General features: G+C 41.8%; 1 protein-coding gene across 3 annotated transcripts in view; it reads left to right on the top strand.

Moving 5' to 3' along the window:
• Positions 1-2,502: 2,502 nt before the first annotated feature.
• Positions 2,503-26,779, top strand: part of RGS5 (regulator of G protein signaling 5) — a 48,785-nt gene continuing 24,508 nt past the window's right edge. The window contains exon 1 of one of the 3 annotated variants that reach the window (XM_027612427.1): positions 2,503-2,681. In XM_027612427.1, the coding sequence (XP_027468228.1) occupies positions 2,638-2,681 (44 nt within the window). In that variant the 5' untranslated portion in view covers positions 2,503-2,637. The remainder of the gene's footprint in view (positions 2,682-26,779) is intronic. The other 2 variants (XM_027612426.1, XM_027612425.2) reach the window with 2 other exon arrangements.

Below are 26,779 nucleotides of genomic sequence, written 5' to 3'. Positions count from 1 at the left end.
TTATTTTTCATGAGTGCAATGGTTAATTTTGTGCCCAGGTATTTGGCTAAACATGATTCTGGGTGTGTCTGTGAGGGTGGTTTTGGATGAGATTAACCTTTGAACCAATAGACGAGTCAACCCCTTGCCCTCCCCAGTGTGGGTGGGTCTCATCCAATCCACTAATGGCCTGACTAGGACAAAAAGGCTGAGGAGGGAGAATTCATTCTCTCTTTCTGACTATCTTCACTGGGCCATAGGTCTTCTTCCGCCCTCAGTCTTGGATTCAGACTGGAACCTGTACCATGGGTTCTGCTTCTCAGGCCTTTGACTGGGACCGCATGCCATTGGCTCTCCTGGACCCTCAGCTTGCCGACCACAGATCTTGGGACTGCTCAGCCTCCACAATCACATGAGCCAATTCTTTATAATAAATCTCTCTTTATATACACGTAGATACCAGCTATGTTTCTCTGGAGAACCCTGCCTCAAACAATGAGCAGGCTCTTTTACATGCTCTCAGGCTATTCCATCCTTATGAAGGTTTTAAAAATAAACAGATGCTGGATTCATATTTATTTCCACTGCATTTTGCATTTTTTGCATGTTGGGTTCTAGCCCACCTTTTAGTACGATTGAGATAGTTTTGATTCTTGAATAGTCCATCCATGCATCTCACACTCTTCTGGATTGGTCAGAAACCTGCTTTGATGCTTTGACCTTCAGCCCTGGCCAAGACATCACCCTCCATAGTGCTACATTAATTTTTTTTTCCACTTTATTCTCTCCTCAAAGATCCTTAAATATCAAACCGTAATTTAGGCTCTTGGAGTAATTTAGGCCCAAGGAGTCTCCTCGGCTAGTTTTATATTCCCAATCTGAGACTCAGCGGCCAACAACAGTGTTTGTATCTCTATGAACATTAAGTGTCCATCACTCAGATGAGCTGATTTCCTGGTGTTTATGCAGCCGGCAAACAGTAGAACTTGAACAGTTGTATTTAGCTCAAGCACTATTTGTAAATGTTGACATGCTGACCTTGTGCTAAGTGCTGGGGTTGCAAAGATGAGTAAGAGAGGGTTCCTTGTGAATAAAATACATGGTAGACAGCTGTGGTCTTCAAACCTTTTTAATTATAAACTATAGTAAGAAATACAGTTTATCGGGGCGCCTGGGTGGCTCAGTCATTAAGTGTCTGCCTTTGGCTCAGGTCATGATCCCAGGGTCCTGGGATCAAGCCCTGCATCGGGCTCCCTGCTCCGCGGGAAGCCTGCTTCTCCCTCTTCCACTCCCCCTGCTTGTGTTCCCTCTCTCGCTGTGTCTCTCTCTGTCAAATAATAAATAAAATCTTAAATTTTTTATCTAATGACCTTGTTCACACAGCCATACTGATAATGAAAGCAAAAACTTCAGAAAACAATATTTAACTTTCTTCATGCAATGCACTTGCATGTATGTCTATTATAACCTATTTATTTAATTTAAAACATCACATCATAATACAGTATATTGACTTTACAAGCCAGTAACAGGCCCCAATCAACAGTTTAAAACAATTTCAGACAATGGGGAACATTATGAGAATCATCTTTAATTCTAAATTTAGAGCTTTTCTTACAGATGATGTGGTTGCTGTTTTAGTTTGGACTCATGCCTACTCCTCAGGCATCTGCATTTACATATTAATTTATTAACCCCTTGGGTCGTGATAGGATGAACCACAAATAAGGTCACTTTTGGTGGGAATAATCCTGGAGTGATCAAAGACAGGGCAAGGTTGAAGAGCCAGCCAGGCAAGACAAGCCCGACCAAGGATGGATGGCGGAGGCAGGGTCCAAGGAATTACCTGATGTCATTATCAAAGTAGAGAAATAATCACAAGACCAGTTATAAAATTAAGGGAACTTGGAGGCAATATGTAGTGAAGAGAATGCTGTAGGATATTTTGCCTCTTATATCACTAAGCTCAGGGCTTATTTCCTCCCCCAAATCTTCTCTGGTGGCCCTTGAAAGCTCACACATCCTGGGCCTGCCTCCATCACTCACTTATATGGTATTGATAGGATGTTTTGGGGTCTTGAGAACAGGCAGTGCCTTTCTTTGAATTCCTAGCATCACACCAAGTGCCTGGCAGCCTGGCACCCATAGATGCTCCATACACATCCCCTGGCCTTTTCTAAATCTCACCTCCTCCACTGTGACACCGAATTGGGATAAGAGATCTCTGGGGCTCTTGCCCTCCTAACAGGCTGTGATTTTGACAGATCTGGGGCAGCCCAAGGCACTCTGCTCTGTGGCTGGCTCACGTTTACACGTTAAAACATGAATGACCCAGGCAGGATGGAGAGCCCTGCCCTGCCCTGGCAGAATGAGTATCCTCTGAGGAGCAGCCGGAAGCCTAATGCTGCGGAGAGAGGATTCCAGCCTCCAGCTCCCACAACAGGATTCCAGCCTCCAGCTCCCACAACTGCAGCTGCGTCCCAGCCAGTGATTTCCTCTAAGGTCTGGATTGGTCCAGGGAGCAGTAGAGGGCTGGCAAAGAGCCTCTATATATTCCTCAGAGGGAGAGGCAGTCCCAGACAGTTGTGAAGTTTTCAAAGTCTCGCTCTGCTGTGCGGAATTTGTGCTCAAAACTGAGGAGCTAAGCCACTTGCCAAAATGTGCAAAGGACTTGCGGCTTTGCCCCATTCATGCCTAGAAAGGTGAGAACCAAGTTATTTTGGCTTAAGAGATAGAGATACGCAGAATCTTTGCTCAGGGGGAGGGGTATCCAGGGGCAATAGAGAGCTGTTGTTGTTTGTGCTGAAACAGGTGTGTGATTGTAGACTGGGGCTTGTCTCCTCTCTGCCAACAGCACTGATGCTTGTAGGACCTGAGCTGTAGGAGGCAGATTCAACATGAGGTATCTCATGAACCATTTCGTCGTATCCAGAACTTCATTTCCTCCAAGGAGATGCCTAGTCCATGGGTGCTTGGTCAGAGTCAAAAGTGCATGGTTAAGAGAATGGATTCCAACATAAAACTGCCTGCCTTTGAATCCTGGTTCCACTACTTACTATTTTGTGGGGTTGGGCGATTTATTTACTCTCTCTGTATTTCAGTTTCCTTCTCTGTGAAATGGAGATGCAAGGAGCATCTACCTCAGGGGCTGCTTATTAGGGCTGAATGAATTACTGGATATTAAACTCCCAGCACACAGTCTGGCACATATTAGAACTGTGTAAATGTTAGCCTTTATTACTTGATGTATGTGGACTGAGAGAGGGAGGCAGGTTTGCAGTGAGGAAGAGGGGATTTCTCATTGTTCTTTGTATCTTGATCCCATTAGATAAAAGTAGCTGGATTGCTGGAGAGAAGAAAGCCACTGGGACGCAGAGATTATTTATTGGCTAGTATTCTCTTTTAAGATACGTGGGAGAACACCTTTGAGGTCCTCTGGTTATCCTTAAGCAGGACAATATTCTGGAGGGAATCCTAAGCATCGAGGCTAACAACCCAACAGCCCTACCTGATGGAGAGAAGTAGGGGTGTTTATCCTCCTCTTATTTCTCAAGAATGAATTTGATTACATTTGGTTTGAGTTTTCATTATTTAAAGAAAATAAAGGTGACCCTTGTGCAATCCAACTCCATCCCTAAAGGCACTGGAAGTGTTTGCTTAAGAAGGTTGTGTTCAATGGACTATTTATGCTCTCTCCTGTCTCTCACAAGCTCAGGTCTGACGCCTATTACTGTTCTATACCTGATTCAGGATCAGCCTTAATATTGAATCACTTCTCGTATCTTTCAGTGCACAGTGAAATCTTATGCTCTACAATATAACTAATGTTCATGTGGGATCCTTTAGGTTGGCCAAGGAGCAAGCATTTTTTCCTAGATTGCCTGAACCTTTTAATTTACTGGCAGGTGGTATAATCTTGCAATTTTTGTTTCCTATTAATTTTTTTTCATGTTCTATTTCCATTGCAAATAGAATCCTATTTCCAGTTACAATGCTGCCTGAGAGGCGTATTTTGGAGAAATGGGATTGTGGAACTGTTAGCACACATTCATGGAAAAATCTGAGATTATCTATCCTGAGGGAAGCATGATGCTTGAATGAATGCATCGAAACCCACCTTCCCTGCTCTCCTCTCTGTCTCTCATCTCCCTCATCGCCAGAGGCTCCCCTCCCCACTTCTCTCCACACTACAAGAGGAACAAAGGTGGACCTCAATGCTTAGATAAAGATGTTTGAAGACTCATAGAATAAATGAGGACAACATATATGCTTACAAAACGAATCTGTTTATAATGGAAAGCTTTACCAAAGAGTTACATTGCACCTTTCAGTTTCATTGGAAATAAAATTCAGTTTACAAAAACCAGATTAACATGTTGTGATTGATTGTAGTGGAAAGAGAACTGGCAAAGGAGTAAGAAGCAGACTCAGTTTTGTCATTATCTAAATTTGCACCCATGAGCAAGTTCTTTCACTTCCCCAGGATTCTATGTTCTCATTTAATCAATGAGAGTTGGATTGACTGTCCTTTCACATTCTTTTCCATGCTGCCATTACTTAAATACGTTTAAAACATAGTTTAAGTCAGTGGCTAGCAAGAGATGGAATTAAAGGGAAATTTATCCTAATGAATTTCTCTCTAAAATTTGGGAGCAGAAAAGAGTCAATTAATGAAAATTCATCCAGAACCCAACCCTGTGCTGAAATCATGGCAGTGGCAGAAGCAACCTACTCAGGGATTCTAATTCTGATTTTCAAGAAAGGGAAATTTACTCCACGTGCCAGGAGATTTAATCCTAGAAAATATTCCTTGTTCAATGTGTAGGGAAGCATTAAGCCAGAGTCAATTTTGACATATTCATAGAAACTGTTCTTTGTTTCTTTACATCTTTAAGACTATTGCTTATAAAAACCCAGAGCTGACCTCACACATTTTTATATATTCAGAGAGACCAGTAATCCAAACATATGAGCAACAAATGGCCACCACCCCAAATTTCTGCCTCGTGGCATATTGAAACCAGTGCTATGTGGGTGGCAATGTGACAGACAGTGGAAAAATGAAAAAGTTGAGTCAATTCAAGTTCTTATTTTTCACCCACGATTTTCAACTTTGAATTTTAGGCTTATTTTGAAGGTTCATTTTATTTCTAGAGTCTCTTGAATTTCTCTGAACGAGCTTAAGTTTTAAAGTAAACATCGCTCTTCAGAAAAAGACAAAGATATTTTAAAATAAAAAGTGTTATTATGATGATTCCCCCAAAAATTGGTAGCATAATATAAGACAGTCAGTGTGATTATTATAATTGTTCTCCTTCAGTGCTGACTAGTCCTGTCACCAAGTTCACAGTCTCTACTAACCTAAAAAGGAGAGTAAGCTAGTAATGAAAACTTATCTTCTGACAGAGAGTTTTCCCTGGGATATTAATAAAGTGTTGCAAACCCCGTACCTCTGTCGATGTCTGCTGTAGCTCTGATTTCTATTTAAGATTATAAAGGCTGCTGGTGGTGAAGTTTTCAATCCACGGTTCACCCGGGAGCCTCTGGTCATCTCAAGTTTGTGGCAATGCTGAGAATTTCAGGAACTGTAGAAAGTTAACGAGGAAGGTGATGTTTTGGTTCTTTCAATTTATTATTATTTTTACTGAACATTCCATTTTTTCTCCTTTTCTGATTTATATATGGGTCTAAGTGTGGATAATTTAGAGTAGAAAGTCACCTAATAAGCAGGACCATTAATCAACTAATTATTTAAGGTCGTTAAGCCAAATGGAAGCACCTTGCTGAGTGGGCCAAGGCTCCTAGGTCTGCAGGATTAAGTAAATACTACTTTTTCAAAGGTATGAACACATCCTTGGGCCAACTGTGGAGAAAAATGTGGCAATGAACTTGAACAAGTCTCAGCTCATTCAGAATAGGTAAAAGATCATCAAAGAAGTCTACAGAGATAGTGGCAGTGCTTCTAGCTGACTTTAGGATCATGCTTTTGGGAATAAGTATTTATTTATTTATTTTATTATGTTATGTTACTCTCCATACATTACATCATTAGTTTTTGATGTAGTGTTCCATGATTCATTGTTTGCGTATAACACCCAGTGCTCCATGCAGAATGTGCCCTCTTAAATACCCATCCCCAGGCTAACCCATCCCCCCACCCCCTCCCCTCTAGAACCCTCAGTTTGTTTCTCAGAGTCCATAGTCTCTCATGGTTCGTCTCCCCCTCCGATTCCCGCCCCCCTTCATTTTTCCCTTCCTGCTATCTTCTTCTTCTTCTTCTTCTTCTTCTTCTTCTTCTTCTTCTTCTTCTTTTTGAACATATAATGTATTTGTTTCAGGGGTACAGATCTGTGATTCAGCAGTCTTACACAAGTCACAGCGCTCACCATAGCACATACCCTCCCCAATGTCTATCACTCAGCCACCCCATCCCTCCCACCCCCCACCACTCCTGCAACCCTCAGTTTGTTTCCTGAGATTAAGAATTCCTCATTATCAGTGAGGTCACATGATACATGTCTTTCTCTGATTGACTTATTTCTCTCAGCCTAATACCCTCCAATTCCATCCACGTCATTGCAAATGGCAAGATTTCATTCCTTTTGATGGCTGCATAATATGGGAATAAGTATTTAAAGCTTGCTGTAGTTCAGTCTTCTGATATAATTGCCAATATTCCAATGAAACTTTATTATGTTAAGAAAGTAAACGAACTATTCAATAAAACTGAGGGCTGGTGAGTTACTCAGAAAGACTTTGTTTTGTTTCTTACTGATGACACAATATTGTTCACTTCTCTGGATTGTCTTTCAAACCTCCATACTTGCCTTAGGCATAGGGATGAAAGACCTGGACCCTGCTCTCAAGGAAATTGCAGCCCCATTAGGGAGATAACAAACAAGAAATGAGTCCACAGTGTTGAGATCCACTATGAAGGAATAAATGCATGGAGTGCAAAGAAGCACGAGAGTGGGAGTCGTTGGGGGTGGGGGGCTCAGAGAGCTCTTGGTGGTCAGGGAAACTTTGCAAGAAGTTACAAGAAATGATACTTAACCCAAGCTCACGAATGAAGTCTCAGGAAGGAGAGTTAGCCAGGTCTCGCGGAGAAGAGCTGAGAGAAAGAAGGCATTCCAAGGCCAGCTCCCCAGCCAGCCTGTGCAGAGTCAAGGAAAAGAGAGGGCCCAGTGAGCTTGGCTGCTGTTAGGACATCTTTGTCCTATCAGCATTATCTCTCAGAGGCAAGCAAGGAGGGAACTTTGAATTTCTCATCAGTTAACCTCCCATGCAACACATCCTGTATATTGTTTCCTTGGGACTTGCCGAATTCCCTTTCCACTCCTGTCTGTGAAGATGGAAGAGATCTGCTCAGGGGAAAGATACTCCCCCCACCCCACCACCCCTTCGCCTAAAGAATGTATTTACTAAATAACAATCTGTACTTGGCACATACTAGGCACTTAATAAATATTTTGTCAGGAGAATGCACAAATAAATTTATAACGAGTGGAGAAGACAGGGTTGCTCCCAGTTTGGCCTGGTGCTTCTTCTGCTTACAAAGGGATGGGGAGAACATCAGCGGTATATTAGAGGCTACAACAGGGAGAGAGTGTCTGCTCCAAAACAAAGAGGGATTCCTACCTCGGGGAGTGGGAGCTGGGTTAGGAGACGGGAAAGTGGAGAGGAGCCTCCATTCAGTCTGGGCCATGTTGAAACACCAGATCTCAATTCCAAAATACTTTTGGATCCCAGAATCTTAAGTTTGGGAAGATCCTTGAAAGGTTATCTAATTTTTCCTTCTTTAGCAAAGACTAGCCACTATCACAGGATAGCTGATATCTAGGGACGGGGTTAATGTTTCTGCGGCTCATGGTTATGACTTTTGTCTGTCCTGCTGGCCAGAAAGCAAAGGAACTAAACTTTAATTAGTTCAGTCAGGATCAATCCTTAGTAACAGGAACCAGACTATGGCTGGAGGCCAGAAGATAGCAGGTTCCTATCTCTTTCTTCCTTTAAAGCCCCAATCAGTTCCCAGATAAGGTTGAGCCTGCACTATATTTTAGACTGAGTCACCCAGAGGAGAAAGACAGTGAAAGCCTGTTTTTGACTGCCTGAGGAAGTAACTCCCTAAGACTACACATTTTAAGAATACTAAAGAAAACACAGAGTAAGGAAGGGGGCAATGTCGCAGTCTGTCCCCTGCCTTAACATCAGCAAGGGGTTGGAGCAGAAAGAACATGGTGCTTGTAACTCTATCTCGATTACTTCCTAGCTGTGTGAACTGGAGAAAGTCACTAAGCCTCTCTGAGCTTCATTTCCTCAGCTGTAAATGAGGATATTTTTCTTGTTGGGGAGAGACGCTATAACCCCTATTAAAGAATTAATTTCCTTCCATCCTTCTTTCCTTCTTCGTGGGTAGTCAGGAAATCATTTAAAGCTCAATTATGTGCCAAGGCCTTTGATAAAACTTATTTATTTTCATCTTTCCTCATCATAACCTTATCTTTTTAAATAAAGATAGATGTGTCAGATAGTACAGTATTTTTACCATTTCATCCATAATTCTTTCAGCAGGTAGGTATCTCCTTTAAAAATATGCCACTTTTTTAAGCGACTGCCTTCGGCTCAGGTCATGATCCTGGAGTCCTGGGATCGAGTCCCTCATCAGGCTCCCTGCTCAGCAGGGAGTCTGCTTCTCCCTCTGACCCTCCCCCTTCTCATGTGCTCTGTCTCTCTCTCATTCTCTCTCTCAAATAAATAAATAAAATCTTTAAAAATAAATAAATAAATAAATAAAAATATGCCATTTTTTCCAAAACATTAAAAGACATTAAAAACCATGATCATACTTAAAAATGAATAATTCTTTAATATTAGTAAATATCAGGTGAGGATCCAAATATCCCCAATGGTCTTTTTGCAGTTGGATTGTTTGAATCAGGATCAAAACAAGGTCACACTTTTTTAATTGTTATTACTGAATTTTATTATTATTGAATAGATAAGCACTACCCATCGATCTAGTGCTCTTTCTACAATTAATTGGGCTCCGTTACATAAAAGCCCTTCTTAAAAATGGACTTAAGGATACCTAGAGACTGCTTTTATCTGGTGGGGAGACATTAGCAACCTTAATATGAAGGATTTGACAGAGCAGGTGTGGTGAGGCGGGGTGCACTGACAACGCTGACCCGAGGGGTTTGTCTCCAGTGACCTTTCTCCCACTCTTCCTGTCCCTTCACTGATTGCAGAAAGCCTCGCACAGAGTCTGCGGGACTTCTCTATATCAAATCCTCTTAACTACGCCCCTACTGCATGCGGCGCACCCTGCCAGGAGCTGGAAGCTTGCTGGGGTGCAGATCCTTTTTCTGCCTTTTTACTTCTCATGGTGAGGGAACTGAGCCCTCCTCCCTGCTGAGCTAGCTCACATGCAGTCACCCTGCCCTCCACGCCCCCCCCCGACCCGCCCCGGACTGAAGGATATCCCCAAATCTCCACCAGGTACAGATAACACATAAACCCCAGGCTCACATGTTGGGATTGGTTCAGAGACCCTTAAATTTCTTCCTAGTCAGTAGGCTTCCTGTCTTTTATTTCTCTTTTCCTTGCAAGTATTTGTAGAACACAGACTTTTTACTTTTTTGTTTTTTTAAGAGAGAGAGAGCATGAGTGCGCATGGGGTGGGGGAGTGGCAGAGGGAGAGAGAGAATCTTAGGAACCCAACACAGGGCTCGATCTCAGGACCCTGAAATCATGACCTGAGCCGATATCAAGAGTTGGACGCTTAACCGACTGAGCCCCCCCTCCAGGCGCCCCTGTAGAACACAGAACTTTTAGATGCAAGCATAAAAGGCTATAACACGTGGAAAGAGTCCTGCATGGGGAATACAGGTATCCTGAGCTGTAACCTTGGCCTCTGCCAAGCAGCAGAGGGTGAGTCGAGAGTCAGGTGCCTCTCCTGACCTCATCACTGTACTTGTAATGGTGATGAGTCAGTTCTATGACCCTCTCCCCTCCTTCCAGCTTCACTACTTTATTGTCCTTAATTTGGACACCAAGTATTTTGAGGAAAGATTGTACTTTTATTCTAATTTTGCATCTCATCCCAATCCCACAGGAAGGCCAGGGAACTAACTTCTGGATGTAGCTTGAAAGCAGCAATCATTTAAAAATGTGCAATTTTCTTCCAGCCACTTTGATTCTCAAAAGACTAAATTAAGAACCCCACATTTCTTAAAAAAAATACTTGTGACACATTCAGAATAAACTTTCAGTTTGTGAAAAATATATATTTATGGGCAGTGGAATGGGACTCTTTTATTTTGGTGAATTCCATGAAAGGAAAAGATGGTTTCAGTTTCTTGTAAAATTTGAGGGTAATTTAGGATCAAAGATCATGGATTCTAACAACCTATGATTTTTGTACTTTGTTTACAGTTAATCTCAAGAGTGTAAACTCCTGGAGGGCAGGCAGGGAAACGAGATATAAGGACACAGACATGCCTGCCTTGGGGGTGGGTTTCCAATTACTGCTTTCATACTAGGTCACGCTTTTCCCCAGTAAATGGGAAGAGTCGCCCACTCATGCCCTTCCCAATGCTGCCCAGAACGAGACTCATCCTTTGCCATAATAGTGAAAGGGTTTTCATCCTTGAGGCTGGAATGAGAGGGGTGAATCAGGATTTCTAGGCCTTTATATTTTTAAACAATCTTCATCTACCAGCTGAGTAGATCCTGGAGTTCCAGCAGTTCTCAAATCAATGTGGGGACTGCTTTGGGGACTGGATGAATCCATGCCAGGCATGTAGTGCACAGTGACTGCAATTTCCACCTATATGAGGACATGGAGTTTGCCTCTACCCCAGGCGTTAGAAACTGGGTCTTTCCTGGAAAATCTGAAGGTGCAGCCAACCTAATCACAGGACGCATGTGTCATCAACACAGCTCATGCACATGTGTCTGGGTTTATTCACTCTGACCAGAGTGGTCCTGGAAAGTTCAGACAGGGCATTTCTTCGCAAAGCATTCTATTCCGTTGCCACGTTGAGATACAATAACTTGGCCTGACACTGTTTCTCCTTCAAAGAGGAAATACTGCAGGGTTGAAAGGATTCGCCTAGGCAGTCTTTAAATGCTTTGGGCAGTGGGTATCTGATCATCACAATGGCTCCATGAACAGCAAATTAGGCTAAGGTCATGTGTCTATAGTCTACACGTTCTTCCTTCTCCTATCTGACTGCTTCCCCAGACACTTCTCAAGCAACACCTAGCCCATCTGGACAGAATCTCACTCAGATCCTCACAACTCTACATTTCAGAAAGATGTTGGAACTATCTTCTTAAAGTCAGAGGAGGAGATGCAGCATGCAGTAAAATACTTGAAAAATGTAAAGTGCTCAGCTCTGTAAGTGCTTATTATTGGTAGTGAAGTGTGTGGAGCTGTTTTGGTCAAGCTACTACTTTTTGACATTTTCTTGTGCAGAACATCTGTTTCTGGATGAGGCACTTGTCTATGGGGATTCGGGAAGTTTAGAAAGAATCGAGATGTTCCACTGACAAAGTAGTTTGTTGTGTTTGGCAGCGTATTTGAAGTGATGGTTTACGAGAGATACCTGAGTTCAAGACTATGGGACCGAATGACCTGTGCACTTTGGGACGAGGTCAACAGTGCAGGTCACACTTAAGACTTTCTCAGAAGAGCCTATTGTCTAAGGTCTGGTGCTGGTGCTTTCTGGATGACAAGCTTCCAGAATCTTAGACTCTTGTTTCTGAATCCCCCAAATCTGAAAACATGTATGTCACTTGAACACGGACACACACACCTGTGTGTATATGCACACACGTGCACACACACCCCTGATATTTTTATAACTTGGAAAAAAAGATTGTTGAAATCAGGGATCCCTGCAGACAAATTGAAAGTGAAGCTGTTCACAGAATTGAATGTAGATCAATGGGGATTTTTTTCCTTCTTCAACAAATAGGTCTCCTACCCTCATGGTTAGCATTTACACTTTCTACTTTAGCTGGCAACATCGAGGGAAAAACCCTCTGTAAGTTGTGATTTTCTCAAAATTCTCAGCTGAGGTTTCAAAAACCTTTAGATTTTTTTTTTAATTGCCCTCTAACTTTTATCTTCCGATTCAATAAGAATAGCTTAATCTTTGTCTCCCATGCTGGTCCACACAACGCCCTGAGGTTTGTAATTAAGCCAAAATGGGTGGCAGAGGCCGGCCTGCAGTGAAGGAAGGAATATGAAACTTTCATCAGCCACTCATAGAACACATTTTACTAAATGGATCCTGGCTTGCGAGCAAGAAAAGGGCAAAAAGAGCTAAGATAGCTGATGATTATGACAGTCTAGAAGTGAGTGCCTAGCACACTCTTGATTGCCCAGATGCACGCAGTCAAGTCAAATGCCTGAAATGGATGGATTCTGCTCCTTGAGAGAGGATGTGATTTTTTTTTCTCTCTTCTCTCACACCACCAACTCAGAATCCCAGACTGAGAATAGGATCAGGGCCCCAGACAAATTCCTTCTTTCGTAGGTGAGAAAACATGTCCCAACCTGTTTGGGTGACTTGTCCAAGATCACATAGCTGGTTAGAGTTGGAGCTAATTCAAGGTCTGCAGATTGACTTTTCACTTTTATTTTATTTTATCTGATGGACTTTAATTTATGAATTTTGTGTGTCTTTGCTTTTAAAATACTTATTCTTCCATAGACACCATCTTTCAAAAAGTTTTGGTTACCAAATACACTGTAGTCTTTAGGGAAAATAATTTTTCCCCATTTCTACTTACCAGATGCATAGAGCTGCCAATAACAATAACTGAACAGCAGGAGACAGGCTTATTGCATAGTAATTAAGAGCCCAGGGGCTGAAATGAGATTGAGTTTGACTCCTACTGTTGTCATTTATCAGATGATTTTGGGCAAATGCCCAAACTGCTCTGTAACTAAGTTTTCTCATCTGCAAGGTGGCAGTGATATTTATACTTCCTTCACGGGATTGTTATGTGCACTAAATAAAGTTATGCACTAGATGTATTGAGTAAACCAGTTAGTTAGCTGGATATGCGTGACTCCTCTTCGTGCATGATTTTTCTTAACCATCTTCAGTTGAGGAAAACCTGGCAGCCAAATCTCGGAATGTGGCTAAAACAGGGAACTGCAAAGAACCCAAAATCAAATGAGACAAGTCCCCCTCCCAGCTCCCCTTCTTGTCTATGCCCGTTTTGATGTCTTGTAAGTTGTTCTTCTGTCATCCTGAGTGAACATTTCTCGGGGGAAGGCCATGTCTCAAGGGTTTAACAAGATCTTTTATACCATTTAGAAGACATCGTTCTTCCCATCTATGTTCTGTGGCATGTCCCTAGCACCTCTCTGGCCCTCAGGTCTTTTTCCCTTGTTGTGTTTTATATCTGATGGTCTCCTAGCAGCTGTGACTTGCATTTGCAAGACATAAAATTACACATACATTTGTCTCAGATCCCTTGTGCCTTCAGTCTAGAGGAGGGTGCTCAGCCCAGCAACTCCTGCTTTGTATCTTTCTAGTGGCACCTGGGTGACCATCTGCTTGGTTCCTGGACTTTGTTTCTATCCTGAGCCCAGATCTCTAACTTAGCAGCTCCCATCTTATCCCAGCAACCACACAATTTAGGGCGTCCACCTTCTTTAGTTCCTGCTGTGTGAGGGCCACAAGGCGGACTTCATTGCTCCCCAGGAGGAAAGTGAGGGAACGCTATAAGCATGCTGGAGAGAAGTTTTCAGGATTATGACCATGCAACATACTCACGAACTTTGAAAGCTTCTTTGGAAGTCTTAGGAAGATGCGGACCTCTATATTAAACGTTGGGAAGGATCCTTGGGGAGCTGGAAGAGATGCAGGAAGCCAACACCTCTGTCGGGGTGCAAACTAAGTCCCTGTCCTCCCTTGTCACTCAGGGTTCCAGCCAGATCATCCATCCCCAAGCTTCAACCCCTGGGGGAGACTTTCTCTGTTTCTCCCTTGGGGAGAAGCTAGCCCTCCATCCTCTAAGCTCTCACTCACAGAACTTTTTCATCTTCCTTCTAGTTCATACCACTTCTTTCCCTACTTTTCTCAGATTCAACTTGGGTTGGGTATTTGACAGTACCTGATTTAATTCTTATCCGAACCCTGCAAGGTAGATATTATTAACATCCCTGTTTTACTAAAGAAGAAGCACAGATAGTTTTTTTTAAAGATTTTATTTATTTATTTGAGAGGGAGTGTGTGTACAAGCAGGGGGAGGGGCAGAGGGTGAGGGAGAAAGAGAATCCTAAGCAGACTCCATGCTGAGCACAGAGCCCAACGGGGGGCTCAATCCCAGGACCCTGAGATCATGACCTGAGCTGAATTCAAAAGTCAGATGATTAACCCACTGAGCCACCCAGGAGGCCCAGAAGCACAGACAATTTAAATGTCTGACCCAAGGTCAGGAAGTACACTAGGTGTGCATGAGTTCCAAAGTGCTAATTTCAAATCTAGGGTGTATTCCACCACATCATAGCTGCATTCCAATAAAACTATGTAGACATATCTTCTTTGTAAAATGAAAGCTACTTAGGTGAGGAACAATCTCTTCTTAATTTTGTAAAACACTCCCTTACGTTCTAGTACAGTGCCTGAAAGACAGGGGTTCCTCTATTCAAGTCTGATAAGTGAATAAACATGGAAATGAACGTATGAATCAATAACTGGATAGTTCTTGAAAATATAAATCTTGAGAATAATAAGGGGTTGTTACAATATTTTGGCGGAGGGAGAAAAGAAATGGTATGAAATCAAATTCTGTGCTTCAGACAAGAAATAATCCTCTTCTTCCTCACACTGAGGTCGTTATTTTGCTCAACAAACCTTTTTGGTCAGTTGGCAAAATAAATGTTAACCAACTGTTTCTGATTATTTGAGGTAATGAATTTGTATCTGTTACAAAAAGTCACAGTGAGGGGACACATTGCATCCTGGGAACCATAGTTTTTATTAAGTGATGTAGCACATGTTACCATTGAGTAAAGTCCAGCAAATTTTATTCTGCTCCTCTTTCCTTTCTTCCTTCTTCAATACTCTATTGCCCACTTTATGTCCTTCTTTTGTAATATATAAAATACATTAAATAAGGTAGGGACCATGTACAACTAGAAACTTTCAGTCTGTGAAGTCCCTCTTTATAATTTAAAGCAGAATGACATGGAGATGTTCAAAGGTTATGGGTCACACCAGTGTTGAGAGAGGCTCTCATGGGAATGCCTCTGACCCTTCTACTTTGGGAACTCAAAATAAACCATAAATTGCTGTCTTCCTTAACTTGAAGTTGATGTTCCCACTATTCATTATCTGGCTTCCAAACCGAATTACCAAAAGTCCAGAAATCTTGCCAACAATATTTTGAATAAAACAGGGAATTGAAGGTCAAAGGGAAATAATCTGCTTCTATCCTGTCTGTCTTGTCCCCCATGGCCTCTTTCATCACCCCCAATAACCTACTCTGAGTGATGAATGTGTTAGAGACAGGCCATGAAAGCATGGGAAATATCTCCATTTCTACGGGAACCCATGGGTAGGGAGTAGCCAATGCCTGGGAAAAACAATACTCTTTTTTATTTTTCATTTTTAAATAGCAGCACAAAGGCAGTGATATTACAGTGAAGCTCTGAGCTGTACCAGGCAGCAACAGACATCTCCAGATTGGCTTTCTGTGTCTCTCCATTAAAGTGTTCTCCAGCAATGTACCTTCTCTATGCCCTCAGAATTAGTTGCATTAATCCAAGGTGGAGGCCTTGAAAGGAGCTGATCTTGTATGTTAGTCAAATAGATACTTGTTGAACATATTCTATTCTGTTCTATTCCATTTCATTCCATTCCAGTCTATTCTATTCTATTCTATTCTGTTCATCCAATGAACATTTAGTAACCAACACCCATGTGCAAGATGCTGTGCTAGAGATAGTAGGGCAAATATAATTAAACGATAATAAGAATAGGTAACACTTATAGAATATTTACTGTGCTCCAGGTGCTATTCTAAACATTTCACTGCATTAATTTATTTAGCCTCAGAACATACATATAAGGTAAAAACTATATTATCACCATTTTACATAGAAAAATGGAGGCTCAGAATTTAAGTAACTTGCCCAAAGTCACCCAGTTGGTAAGTAGAGTTGGAATGTAAGCCCAAGCAGTGTGGACCTGTGCTCTTAGGAGTTAAAGCAACTTTAATGTACCGAGTTAATTTCAAGATGCTCTGGGAGACCAAGGAAGTAAGATATGGTACTCACCTCCAAGCAGATTGCTATCTCACTGGAAGTACATACATCTGGAACTCTTAGATGTACACTCATGAGGGGTGAGAGTAATTGCATGAAAATGTGCTGCCCACAACTTTGCAGAAAAAATGGGTTCTATCCCTTGTTCTGTAACTTCTTAGAAATCTTGGGATAAGATCTTGTGAGATCTTGTAAAAAACCTTTTAGTTTTTACAAACCTCAGTTTTTCCTCTTTTAAAGTAAGGGGAAGGGCAAATTAAAAGCCTTCTAAGATCCCTTGAGCGTGACTCTATTTTGTGATTTTATACTAGAGAAGACAGAAAGCAGTCTAGGCTGGAGTAGTTACACAGGTTTCAGGAAAAGGGCGAAATTTGTTTGGGGCCCAGAGTATTAGAACAGGTTTAAATTGCCATGCAGACAGCAGTAGAGGGAGACTGTGTGCTTGGGAGATAATGGGGAGACCAGCAGGAATAAAATAGACGTTTTCCTTCATTGGCACAGGATTTTTAGTAAATCATCATCATCATCATCATCATCATCAATCATTAATATAAGTGCTTCTTATGTAGTAACTCCTTTTATCATCATAAGAAATTTATGAGGTAGGTGCTATTATTATCTCCATTTTACAGATTAGAGAATTGGGGAAAGGTTTAAGTTTTTAAACCTTAACAAAACCCTTTTAAGGTAAGGTTTTTTAAAAACTTGCCAAAAGTCACATATGTAGTAAGATAAATCTGGATGGTTTGGCTCCAACATCCGTGCCCTTAACCACTATGCTATTCCGTCTCTCGCCTTTTAGTTTTGGTATTGATTTGATTTGATGGGTAAGAGCCCAATACTCCACTTTATTGTCCCTCTAGGAACAGCCTAGTTGCTTTACAAACTCTTCCAGTTATATAACCTGGGACAGGATTTTGCCATAGTTGGGAGGTGGGCATTTTCTTTACCAAGTGCAGGGAAGAGATTGAACACAACTCAACATGTTAGTTGTCACTGTAATAATGGAACTGAGATGTGGAAAGTGTCATATGAGATCATCTGGACAGATCCAGGTGGTTATATATGATTTACGTTATCCAAAACAGCTGGTTGCTTGTCTTTTCTTGATGACTTTTTTTCAGCAATGGAAATTTTGCCACATATAGTTCACTATTCCCATGATTTCATCACCATATGGTGACTGAGTTCTCCTAAACACTTACTGTTTTAATTTAAGCAATCTTGTATTTGTGTGGGGGTTGCTTTTTCACATGTATAGGTGACTGGTTTTGAATAATTTAAAATGGATGCATCATTATTTATGTTTCTTGTTTGAAGCTTCACCATGCCCTGAAGCCACTCCTCAGCCCCTTGCTTGGGTCTGGGGATCATTTTGGGTGAAGCTGGGAGCTCTGGTGCTAAAGGTCAGGTCTCATGGGCACCTTCTATCTTTTCCCCTCTGTGGTCCTACCACCTCCCTGGAGTCCTGCAAAAGTATGTGGTAGATGAGGGTGGCAGTTTGATGAGTTGTAGAACACTGAACTGTAGTCCTCTGACTTTGTCTCGGGAATGCTCTCTTGTCCTTCTCTGTTTTCCTGCTTCTTCCTTCACCACTCATGAAAAGCGGTCCTCTTTTTAGGAACAAGCCAGTGTATCTCCCCAGTGAGTTTAGGGTCTTGGAAAACAAGGGCCAGACATGGAACACTACCTTCAATTAACACCTGCTTTCAGCCTCACCACACAGCTCCCTCAGAGTTAAGAAAGCACAAAGGTCTAGTTACCTCACATGTCTCAGAATTGCAATTCAGGGAATATAGATTCTTGAAAGTAAGAGGAAAAACTCTACGAAGAGGAAAACATGAATTAACACCTCAATAAATTAATATTGTATGCAAGGTATTGTTTCCATAAACATATTGTTACCTTTAAGAGTTGCTGCAGATCACCGGCTTTCTGCCTGTTTGCTGTGAGGAGGAGTGACTGATGTAGGAAAGACGTTAGGGTTCAAAGCCGACAGCCAAGGAAGAATTCTTGAGATGTCTTTGGTGCAAAAAGGTGATTTTATTGGAGCACAGAGACAGGACCCTTGGGCAGAAAGGACCGCACTGGGGTCATGAGGAGTGGTGCATTACATACTTTCAAGTTAGGAGGGGGTTAGGGAGAGTGGAAGCCTCCCAGGTATTTTGGAAGCGAGGTTTCCGGGATCCTGAGGAGGCTAGCTATTGTTAGGAAAAGGTCATTTATTACTGTTTAGTAAAAATTCAATCATGAGACTCTCAGATGTGTATCAGTGGGCCATTTGTGTGGGGGATGATTGCGAACATGTACCTTGGGGGGAGGGTAGAGATAAAGGAAGTTTCCAAAGGAATTTTCTTATGTTAAAGTAGACCCACAGCATCCTGAGGGTTGGACCTAAGATTGTCCTTTGCCCTTAGCAAAGTATTACCATCAAGGCAGCTGAGTTCCTAGAAAAATGTCACTCTGCCTGTTTCAAGGACTTGTCAAGGGGCTGTAGGCAGTAAGGAAATTTAATAATTTTTCTTCTGCCTCTGTTTCCCACATCATGATCTCTTGACCAGGTGGAGAGCTTGCACCTAGACACAGGGATTGTGTGATTGAAATGAAAGGCCGGTGACCTCACATGGTTTTCCACACATGGATATACCAGGGATCTGGGGAGACAGAGTCTTTCTTCCCCAGATGACTGAGGAAGAGGATGCATCATCAACTAGGACTGGGCTCTATCAACCTGCCCACATCCGGTCTGCTTTTGACCAATAGGGAACAAACAGGGTGCCACAAGATAGACCTTTCCACACCACCTATAGGCGAGCCAGTCCCTCACTTTTGTTTTTGGTCACTGACTGCTAAGACCCTCTTGGCTTTTCACACCTAGCTTTCCTCCTGTCTTCCCCAGAGTAGGGTCACCAGGAATTGCTTCTGACTTTTCCTCATTCTCTCACTTTGGTATCTTTGTCATTTCACCAAGAAAGTAATGTTGAAGGCATTGTCAACAGAGAAAAGAGGCAGAGCTAAAATAAAACAAAAGCTTTTATTTGGGGTCTCAGAATTGCCACTCAGAAAGTATAGGTTCAGGTAGCAACTCAAATTGCATTTTTTCCACCCCATCCCCTCCCCACCAGGGAACAAAAGTCAGGGACTTTTAAAGACAAAAGGAAATGCTTGTATATGTTGTTTACAAATAATTTCTATTGGTGTTGGTAGCAGGAAACAAATCTTGGTTGAACATAATTGGTTGCTAAGGCTATCACTAAGCAAAAGCTCTTACTATAGCAAGTCGCAGGTGTTCAGGCTGAGTCCTTGGAATATTTGCAGTTTGGCCCAGTTGAAGGTTCATGATTTCGTCCTATGAGAATGTGTATAAGGCCCAATTCTTTAATGGCTTCCTGGCTCCATTTTAAAATCCATGACATAAGTAATTCCTTTTCATTTCACCTTTCACAGCATGGAGTTCATTCATCCAACCAAAAGAAAATGAGTTTAATGTGATCAAATACTAATATCCCCAAGGTTAAAGGAAACTGCTACAAACTGTAATGCTAAGTAGTATAAGATGAAGTTTCATAAGTGGGTAATGAAGACCATGGTGATGACAGTGATGCTGATGATGGTGATGCTGATGATTATGGTAATGGTGGTGGTGATGATGGTGATGGTGGTGGTGATGATGATGGTGACGGTTGTGGTGATGATGATGATGATGGTGGTGATGATGATGATTATGGTAATGGTGGTGGTGATGATGGTAATGGTGGTGGTGATGATGATGTTGGTGATGGTGATGATGTTGATGACCACCACCATATATTGCATGCCATTTATGTTCCAGGCAATGTGCTAATTTTTACATACTTTATCTCACGCACGCCTCACAGAAATTTTTTTGCCGAAGGCACTAACGTTATCCTTTTTAACAAATGATGCAGCCAAGGCCAAGAGATATTATATAACTTGTATAAGGTCACACAGATTATAAGTGGCTGTTGAAAACTAACCTAAGTCAATTTATTCATATACAACTATCCAGTTCTTTTTGGTAGATAAATGTAGCTGTTAATGGCTAGGTATAGATGCTGGTTGCTTCTTTCTCCACAACTTTGCTACTGGTTTATGAAAACAAGACCACCGTACATATAGTGAAACCCAAATGGCCTGTACTTATTTAGGCAAATAAGTATCAAAAGCTGGTGCAAAATATTTATACAACTTGTCCTCCAATCTCAGCAAAGTCCTCATTCTTTGTGCTCTGACCACAACTTGTAGGAAAGATTCAGTCAGACAATAATATCCTGAGGTAGGATTCTGATACCCTTGTAGGTCGTATCAGGCAACAAGGAATCTCAGAATCAAGGCTTGAATGTAGGACTATTTTAGCGATCAAGCTACAGGTTCCATCTCTAAGGATGCAGAGATAATTACCTTTGTATAACCTTTCTATGAAACAGATGGGGGTTTCCACAACAAGCCACCAGTCCACATGACTTGAATATCGTTATTGTGACTGGAGAGAGCCCTTTATCTAATGAACAAACCTACATGTAAAAACTCATTTCTTACATATTCTGCTAACTGGCAAAGCATCTGATGTTGATCCCAATCAGTAAGGACAGCTGAGACAGCTACAGCAATCACCTCTGGAGCATGATCTTTCTAAAAGGCTTGCTGACCACCAGTGCAATGTGAATTCCTTATTAGGGCATGTGGCTGAAGCTAATTCCTATATACATAAGGTCACACTGTAGTGATTACAACGAGCTGACATTTTTCATTTCATTGTTTTGGTTCCTTGTTTTGTGTTTGTCTTATTCAACTAAAATATAAACTCCATGAGAGGATCTTGGTTTTTTGTTCCACTGGGGATTTCAAAACCTATAATAGAGTATGGCACATGACAAGCATTCAATAATTTATTGAATAAATAAGTGAGCAAAAGGAAAACTCTACTGAGGCCAGTCTTTTCTGTCTGTACTAAGATCCTAGGAAATAAAGTCAGTTTATTTAAATGAGTGCCCTGGTCAACTCCATAGTTTTTACTGTGGGTTGCCTTGAAGGACCTGAAGATAACAAGTTAATCTGGGGTAGTCAAGGTAGGAGCTTGAACATAAGTGATGAGTGAATTGTCTATAGTTCATATTGAAGTAGGTTAATTCAGGAAAAAGGTAGATGCCAAACTGATAACATTCTCTCTCTACCATCATGACCCAGCACAGCTTTCTCCCTACACTTGAGAACTGATCTTGATTTATGAGGCCATGTTCCGAGGATCCTGGAGAGTTGAGAATTTTAGTTCCTGAGCTGACCTGATTGTCCACTGATACTTCTTTATATTCTGCTAAAGGTTTTCAAGGTCACTCACTAACCCCTGCCTCTCATGAGCCCTCAATGAGTAACAAACTCCATTCATCTCTAGCTTTAAAAGAGCCACCAACAAGAAGGTTTTTCCAGTCTTCCACCAAATGAATCTTTCCAGATGGGTCCTGCCCGGTGAACACACACCCTCTGGGCTCCCTTTTCTCTGTTAGCCTCGGCTTGGCTTCTGTCTACAGGATTCACACCTCGACCACACGAACTCAGAGGAGCTAATTTTTTCCTTTGTGTCTCAGATCAGGGGACTCTGGTGGATGCAGTACTCTCCAGCCATGGAGACTGGTTGCTAACAAGTGTTTTAGAAACTGTTGTTTATCTTTTCTGGGTATTTATTACACTTTTAGGAGCCAAGAAGGGGCATGTCCTTTTTTGTCTTGTGGTATTTCTTCAGAAGGCAGCAGCCCGGAACACACAGGTCTACTCTCTAGGTTAATTCTCCGCTGACGCGCACACTTTCCCATGACCAGCAGGGGGCATCTGCGACACAGATTAAAGCTGAATTGACTTTAAACTGGATTGTCCTTGAGACGCCGCTGGTTGCGACACCTCTTTTGGAAATATAAAATCCCGGTTCTATACTTCCGGAAGGTCCTCCATCTTGTCTCGTCTTGACTCTTCCCAAGATATGTCTGGAGTCTAGAATGAAACCTGCCTGTGATGACCGACAGTCTTCCAACCACAGGACTGGTCTACGCCTCCCGGCTACTTCTGTTTCTTTTAAGTCCTGATAAATTACGGTCTCACAGTAGCTTCTGATCAGACTGTTAGTGGTTGTCATTGCCCTCCCCGCCCCTTCCCATCAGAGTATTGCCTGGTCTGACCTGAGGGACTGAATGAGCATGCTCAGTTTGAGCCTTACTTGCCTCTCCACCTCTTTAATGGATCGCAATTAAATTCAGTTTCTTTAGAGTCCATGTAGTCATTCAGTGGATTTTTACCTCTCCCACCCAGTGAACCAAATTAAAAACAGCCCAGTTCTCAATGACTTCTTCTGTGCCACACCCCAGTATTTCACTTAACCCAAAATGTAGTTTTACGTTTAGCTAGAAATTCAATTCACTCACTCGTTTTTTTGATTCGTCGATTTACATAGCAGATCTTTTTTGAGCACCTAGTTAAGTGCCAGGCCCTGAGCTATGTGCTGAGACTGGAATTGTGAACAAAACAGATATTGTTGGAGACCTGCCACTCTAATGAGAGAGAGAGAGAGACAAGACCCAAATAAATATACAGAGAAAAATGTGCAGGTTGATAAGGACCATGAAAGAAAAATACAGAAGACTCTGTGAATATCATAGAGGCAGCTGTTGGAGCTGTGTCTCCCATTGCACTGCCTGCCTGTTATCACATCGGCACACACGTGAGCTCCTTGAGGTTAGGGCCTATATTCTTCAATTGTTATATCCCATCCACTGTGGTCAATGACTAGAAAAATACCTAGCATATAGTTTGCATGTACGTGTCCTACATTCTGCTGTTCCAAATGTCTCCAAGGCAAGGAAAAATCTCTGTAATCCTTGAAGCACCTAGCACAGGACTTTATATGTAGCCGGCTATCCTATATTCTACTTGAATAGAATTGTATTTTTTAAAAATTCAGCTACATTTCTGTTTTGATTGATTGCTTGTACTGTTTCCCATACTTGTGCACGTTAAGGTAATAACTTGGATTCAGGTTCACTCATTAGAAGGAAGGACCCAGGTGGCCCAGGGCCTTTTGAAATTTGATTTCCTGGCCAGTGTACCCACAGAAGGCACAGATTTAAAACCGCAAACCCCAGAATTACTCAAACCCTTTCCAGTTTGAAATCACTAATGTGAGTCATCTACAGAAGGAATTATCTTCCTCTGAGCCTTTAATTAAAACTTCACCCAGGCATTTCAATTGATTTTATTTCAAAACAAGGTTTTCTTTATAAAACCAAAGGATGCCAAGATGGGGATGGGATGGGAGGAGATACAAATTGTTTCTTGTTCACCAGCCTTAATGTAATGTAGCCAGGAAAAATGCCTCGTGTATGGTCAAACAGAGCCCGAGACGGAGTTGAAATCATCAACGTGTCAGAAAGTTTTCTTCTCTGGACGGGGTTGTTTTTGACAGTAAATTCATGTCACATACATACAAGTTGATTTTTAAGGGGGAAAATAAAATGATAGGTTTGAGTTTTCATTTTGTTTGATTTTTCCACTCGATTTATTTTGTTCCCGTGTGTGTGTGGGGAGGGGTGGGGAGGAAAAGGCAAGGGGGGGATGTTTCCCACTTGTTCCAGGAACTCCTGAGGAGAAAAACAAATGTCATAACCCTGTTTATCCTTGCAAAAAGAATAAAAGGTTTCAAGTGGTTTCAACCCTAGCATCTGACAACTCTTCATCCTGTAAACTTTTAGTGTTTTAGAAGAAGAGATGCGATCATATTATTCATTCTCTGTATTCCTGTAAACTCCTAATTAAACCAAATGGACTTCTGCCTTATAGACTCTCTTTAATGTCTGATATTTGAACATATACAAAGCCAGGAGTTGAAGCCATTAGAGGAAGTTTTAACAAAGCCCTGAATTTCCTTTCTTCTTTATAATCCCCAGGGCAAGTATGAGGAAAAGAGTAATCTGATATACTGGTATGTTTGTCTACCCTGAGGAAATGGAATATAATTTTCTATAGGCAATGTTATAAATGGCCATTGATTTCTAGGTCATCCCATGAAAAACTTACTTAAGCAGTGATACTGATGAAACCTTAGTGGGTTCTGATTCATTCTGGTTTTCAAAGCTTTTGTGGGATGTCTTAACAATTTAACCACCATTGATAGACAGTGTTTTCATGGGAAAATACATCCTGAAAGAGTTAACAAAAGAAAAACTTGAAACATACTGACTGAGTTTGTAAGAAAAGATGCCACCTGTTTACACAGACACCGTCTTTGAAGTCACCTTTCAGTCATTTTACCCCCCCCCTTTTTTTTTGTCTTCCTACCAAAATTGCTCTAGGCTGAGTGCTGTATGGAGACTCCTCTGTCATCCTTCTGTTCACCAGGAAGGATAGGCAGAGTGAGCCTGTGTCATGGAACATGGCTTTCTGCTCTCCCTGATCACACTTTACACTCAAGCAATACAGAGCCACTTCCGCATCCTTTCGAACAATAGGCACATTCCCCTTTTTTTGCCTGGAAGGTCTGTCCTTTTCTTGTCCACCCGGCCCCTGGTGTACCTCCTGTGAGAAGCCCCCCTGACTTGCCTAGGTGGGCCGGAGCTCTGCGCTCTCCAGACATCCTCCCCTTGAACAGCTGCTTGTGATAGCTTACAAGTTTGAGGCCCCAGTGGGCTATCAGTACCTTGAAGGCAAGGACCAAACGTTGTGTTTTTCTGTTTACTGCCTACTGCTGACACAGTAAGCACGATCAAGGAGTCACGGATAAATGAAATTTAAAAACACTCCGCTCCTTCGTTCTAATTACCCCTTCATGTCCACCCTATTCTTTCACAAGGCAATCATATACAAATATCTCTCTGCCTTTTACAAAAGCAAATAGCTCAAATGGAGCTAAAGATATAAGGAGAAAAAAAAAAAGAAAGAAACAGAAGTTGAAAGGAAAACAAAAAAAACACAAAACACCAAAAACCTAAAGAACCAACCAAACAAAAAACCAAGCATCTGAGACACATTCCATAGATAATCCTTATCTAAACATTGGTGAGTGAACTACTGAGTCAAGGTTGAGGCTGAAAACAGTTGCTGCATGCCGCACTAACCTTAAGGGCCAGAAGTGAGGGGCACCTAGGGCCAGGAGGAGAGTGTTATGTATGAAGGTCCTCAAGAGCTGGGTGGGCTATTATGACCTGACTGCAAAGATGGACCTGGTGTTTCTGGTCATCCTACTGGACACTAGCCAGCAGAGGGTAGCCACAAATATTGCATGCATTCCCCCCACTCCCCCTTTCCTTACTCTTGTAATGTTTTCCTTCTATTCCAGATAAATATGAAATTGGTGATTCTTGTCGCCAGAGCTAGAATATGGCAGGTGGTGGGTGTAGTAATTCTTAGTAACCTGTGGGAATCTTTTTGGATGTTTTAATTTGGTACTTGAAGCTAGGGAACATGGGTTGAGCTCAGTTGGAAAAATGATTATGCACTTAGAACTAACTTTGAAGAAGCAGTATTATATGCCAAATGCTCTGCTAAGTGATTCACATGCATTAGCATATTTAATCATCACGAAAAAAGAGGATGTACTATTTTATCAGTCCTGTTTTCTAGGCAAAAAATCCAAAACATTAGTTAATTTAAGCAACCTGCAGAGCTGGGAATCAAAATGACACTTATTCTTATTCTCATGTGTTATATAAGCTCCCCCGCGGAACTTGCCCAGTTTCAAGCAAAGTGCCGTGCTTGGGTGAGCTTGATCTGTTGGGGTGTGGGATCCAACCTGGCTTCAACCAGAGAGAGGGTCCTAGGGAAAGAATGGGCACAGAAAGAAATGGAAAGGAAAAAACACTGTAGAAGTGGCAATCTAAATCATAGTTTGAAAATTATATTTATGATACTAAAAGAAACTATGATACAACTCAATATTTATAGGTTTTTTGGGTAAGCAATACAGTCCATTTCCTTAACTTTTCCTCTCTGATATCCATGATTGTTAATCTCACACGTTTGATTTACTTAAATTGTCTCATCACTGTCTCCATGTGAATGGATGGAGAAAGTCTATTTATAGCAGCAAAGCCCTATCTAGCCACAAGATGAATCCCACCATAACTCTTGAAGATTTTGGTTCAGATTGGCATGGACTGGGAGATAAATGTTAGGAGATTTGTGAGGAACAAATTCAAGATATTTTTAGTTGACTCTGGGGAATGCTTCTGAGTGTTGACAGTGCCACCATGCCTTGTGCTGCCACAGGAGGTAAAGGTATTTAGGACTCGATGCCCCCCCTCACAGGGCTCTCACACCCAGCTTGGAAAACAGACGTGAATCAACCACCATGGTGCAATATGATACATCCTATCTGAAGAGCTTCTGTAAAGTACTGAGGACATAGTGAAAAACAGCTTTTTGGGTCTCTCCATATACAATGGCTTGCCTTATGGATTAATGCTTAAGATTTGCCTGGTGTTCTTTTGAGTTCAGACTCACCATGAA

This window comes from Zalophus californianus, chromosome 10 (genome assembly GCF_009762305.2).
Source record: "Zalophus californianus isolate mZalCal1 chromosome 10, mZalCal1.pri.v2, whole genome shotgun sequence".
In the NCBI taxonomy this organism is placed as follows: Eukaryota; Metazoa; Chordata; class Mammalia; order Carnivora; family Otariidae; genus Zalophus; species Zalophus californianus.
The sequence above is the reverse complement of the archived record's forward strand: the minus strand, read 5'-3'. Positions and strand labels throughout refer to the sequence as shown.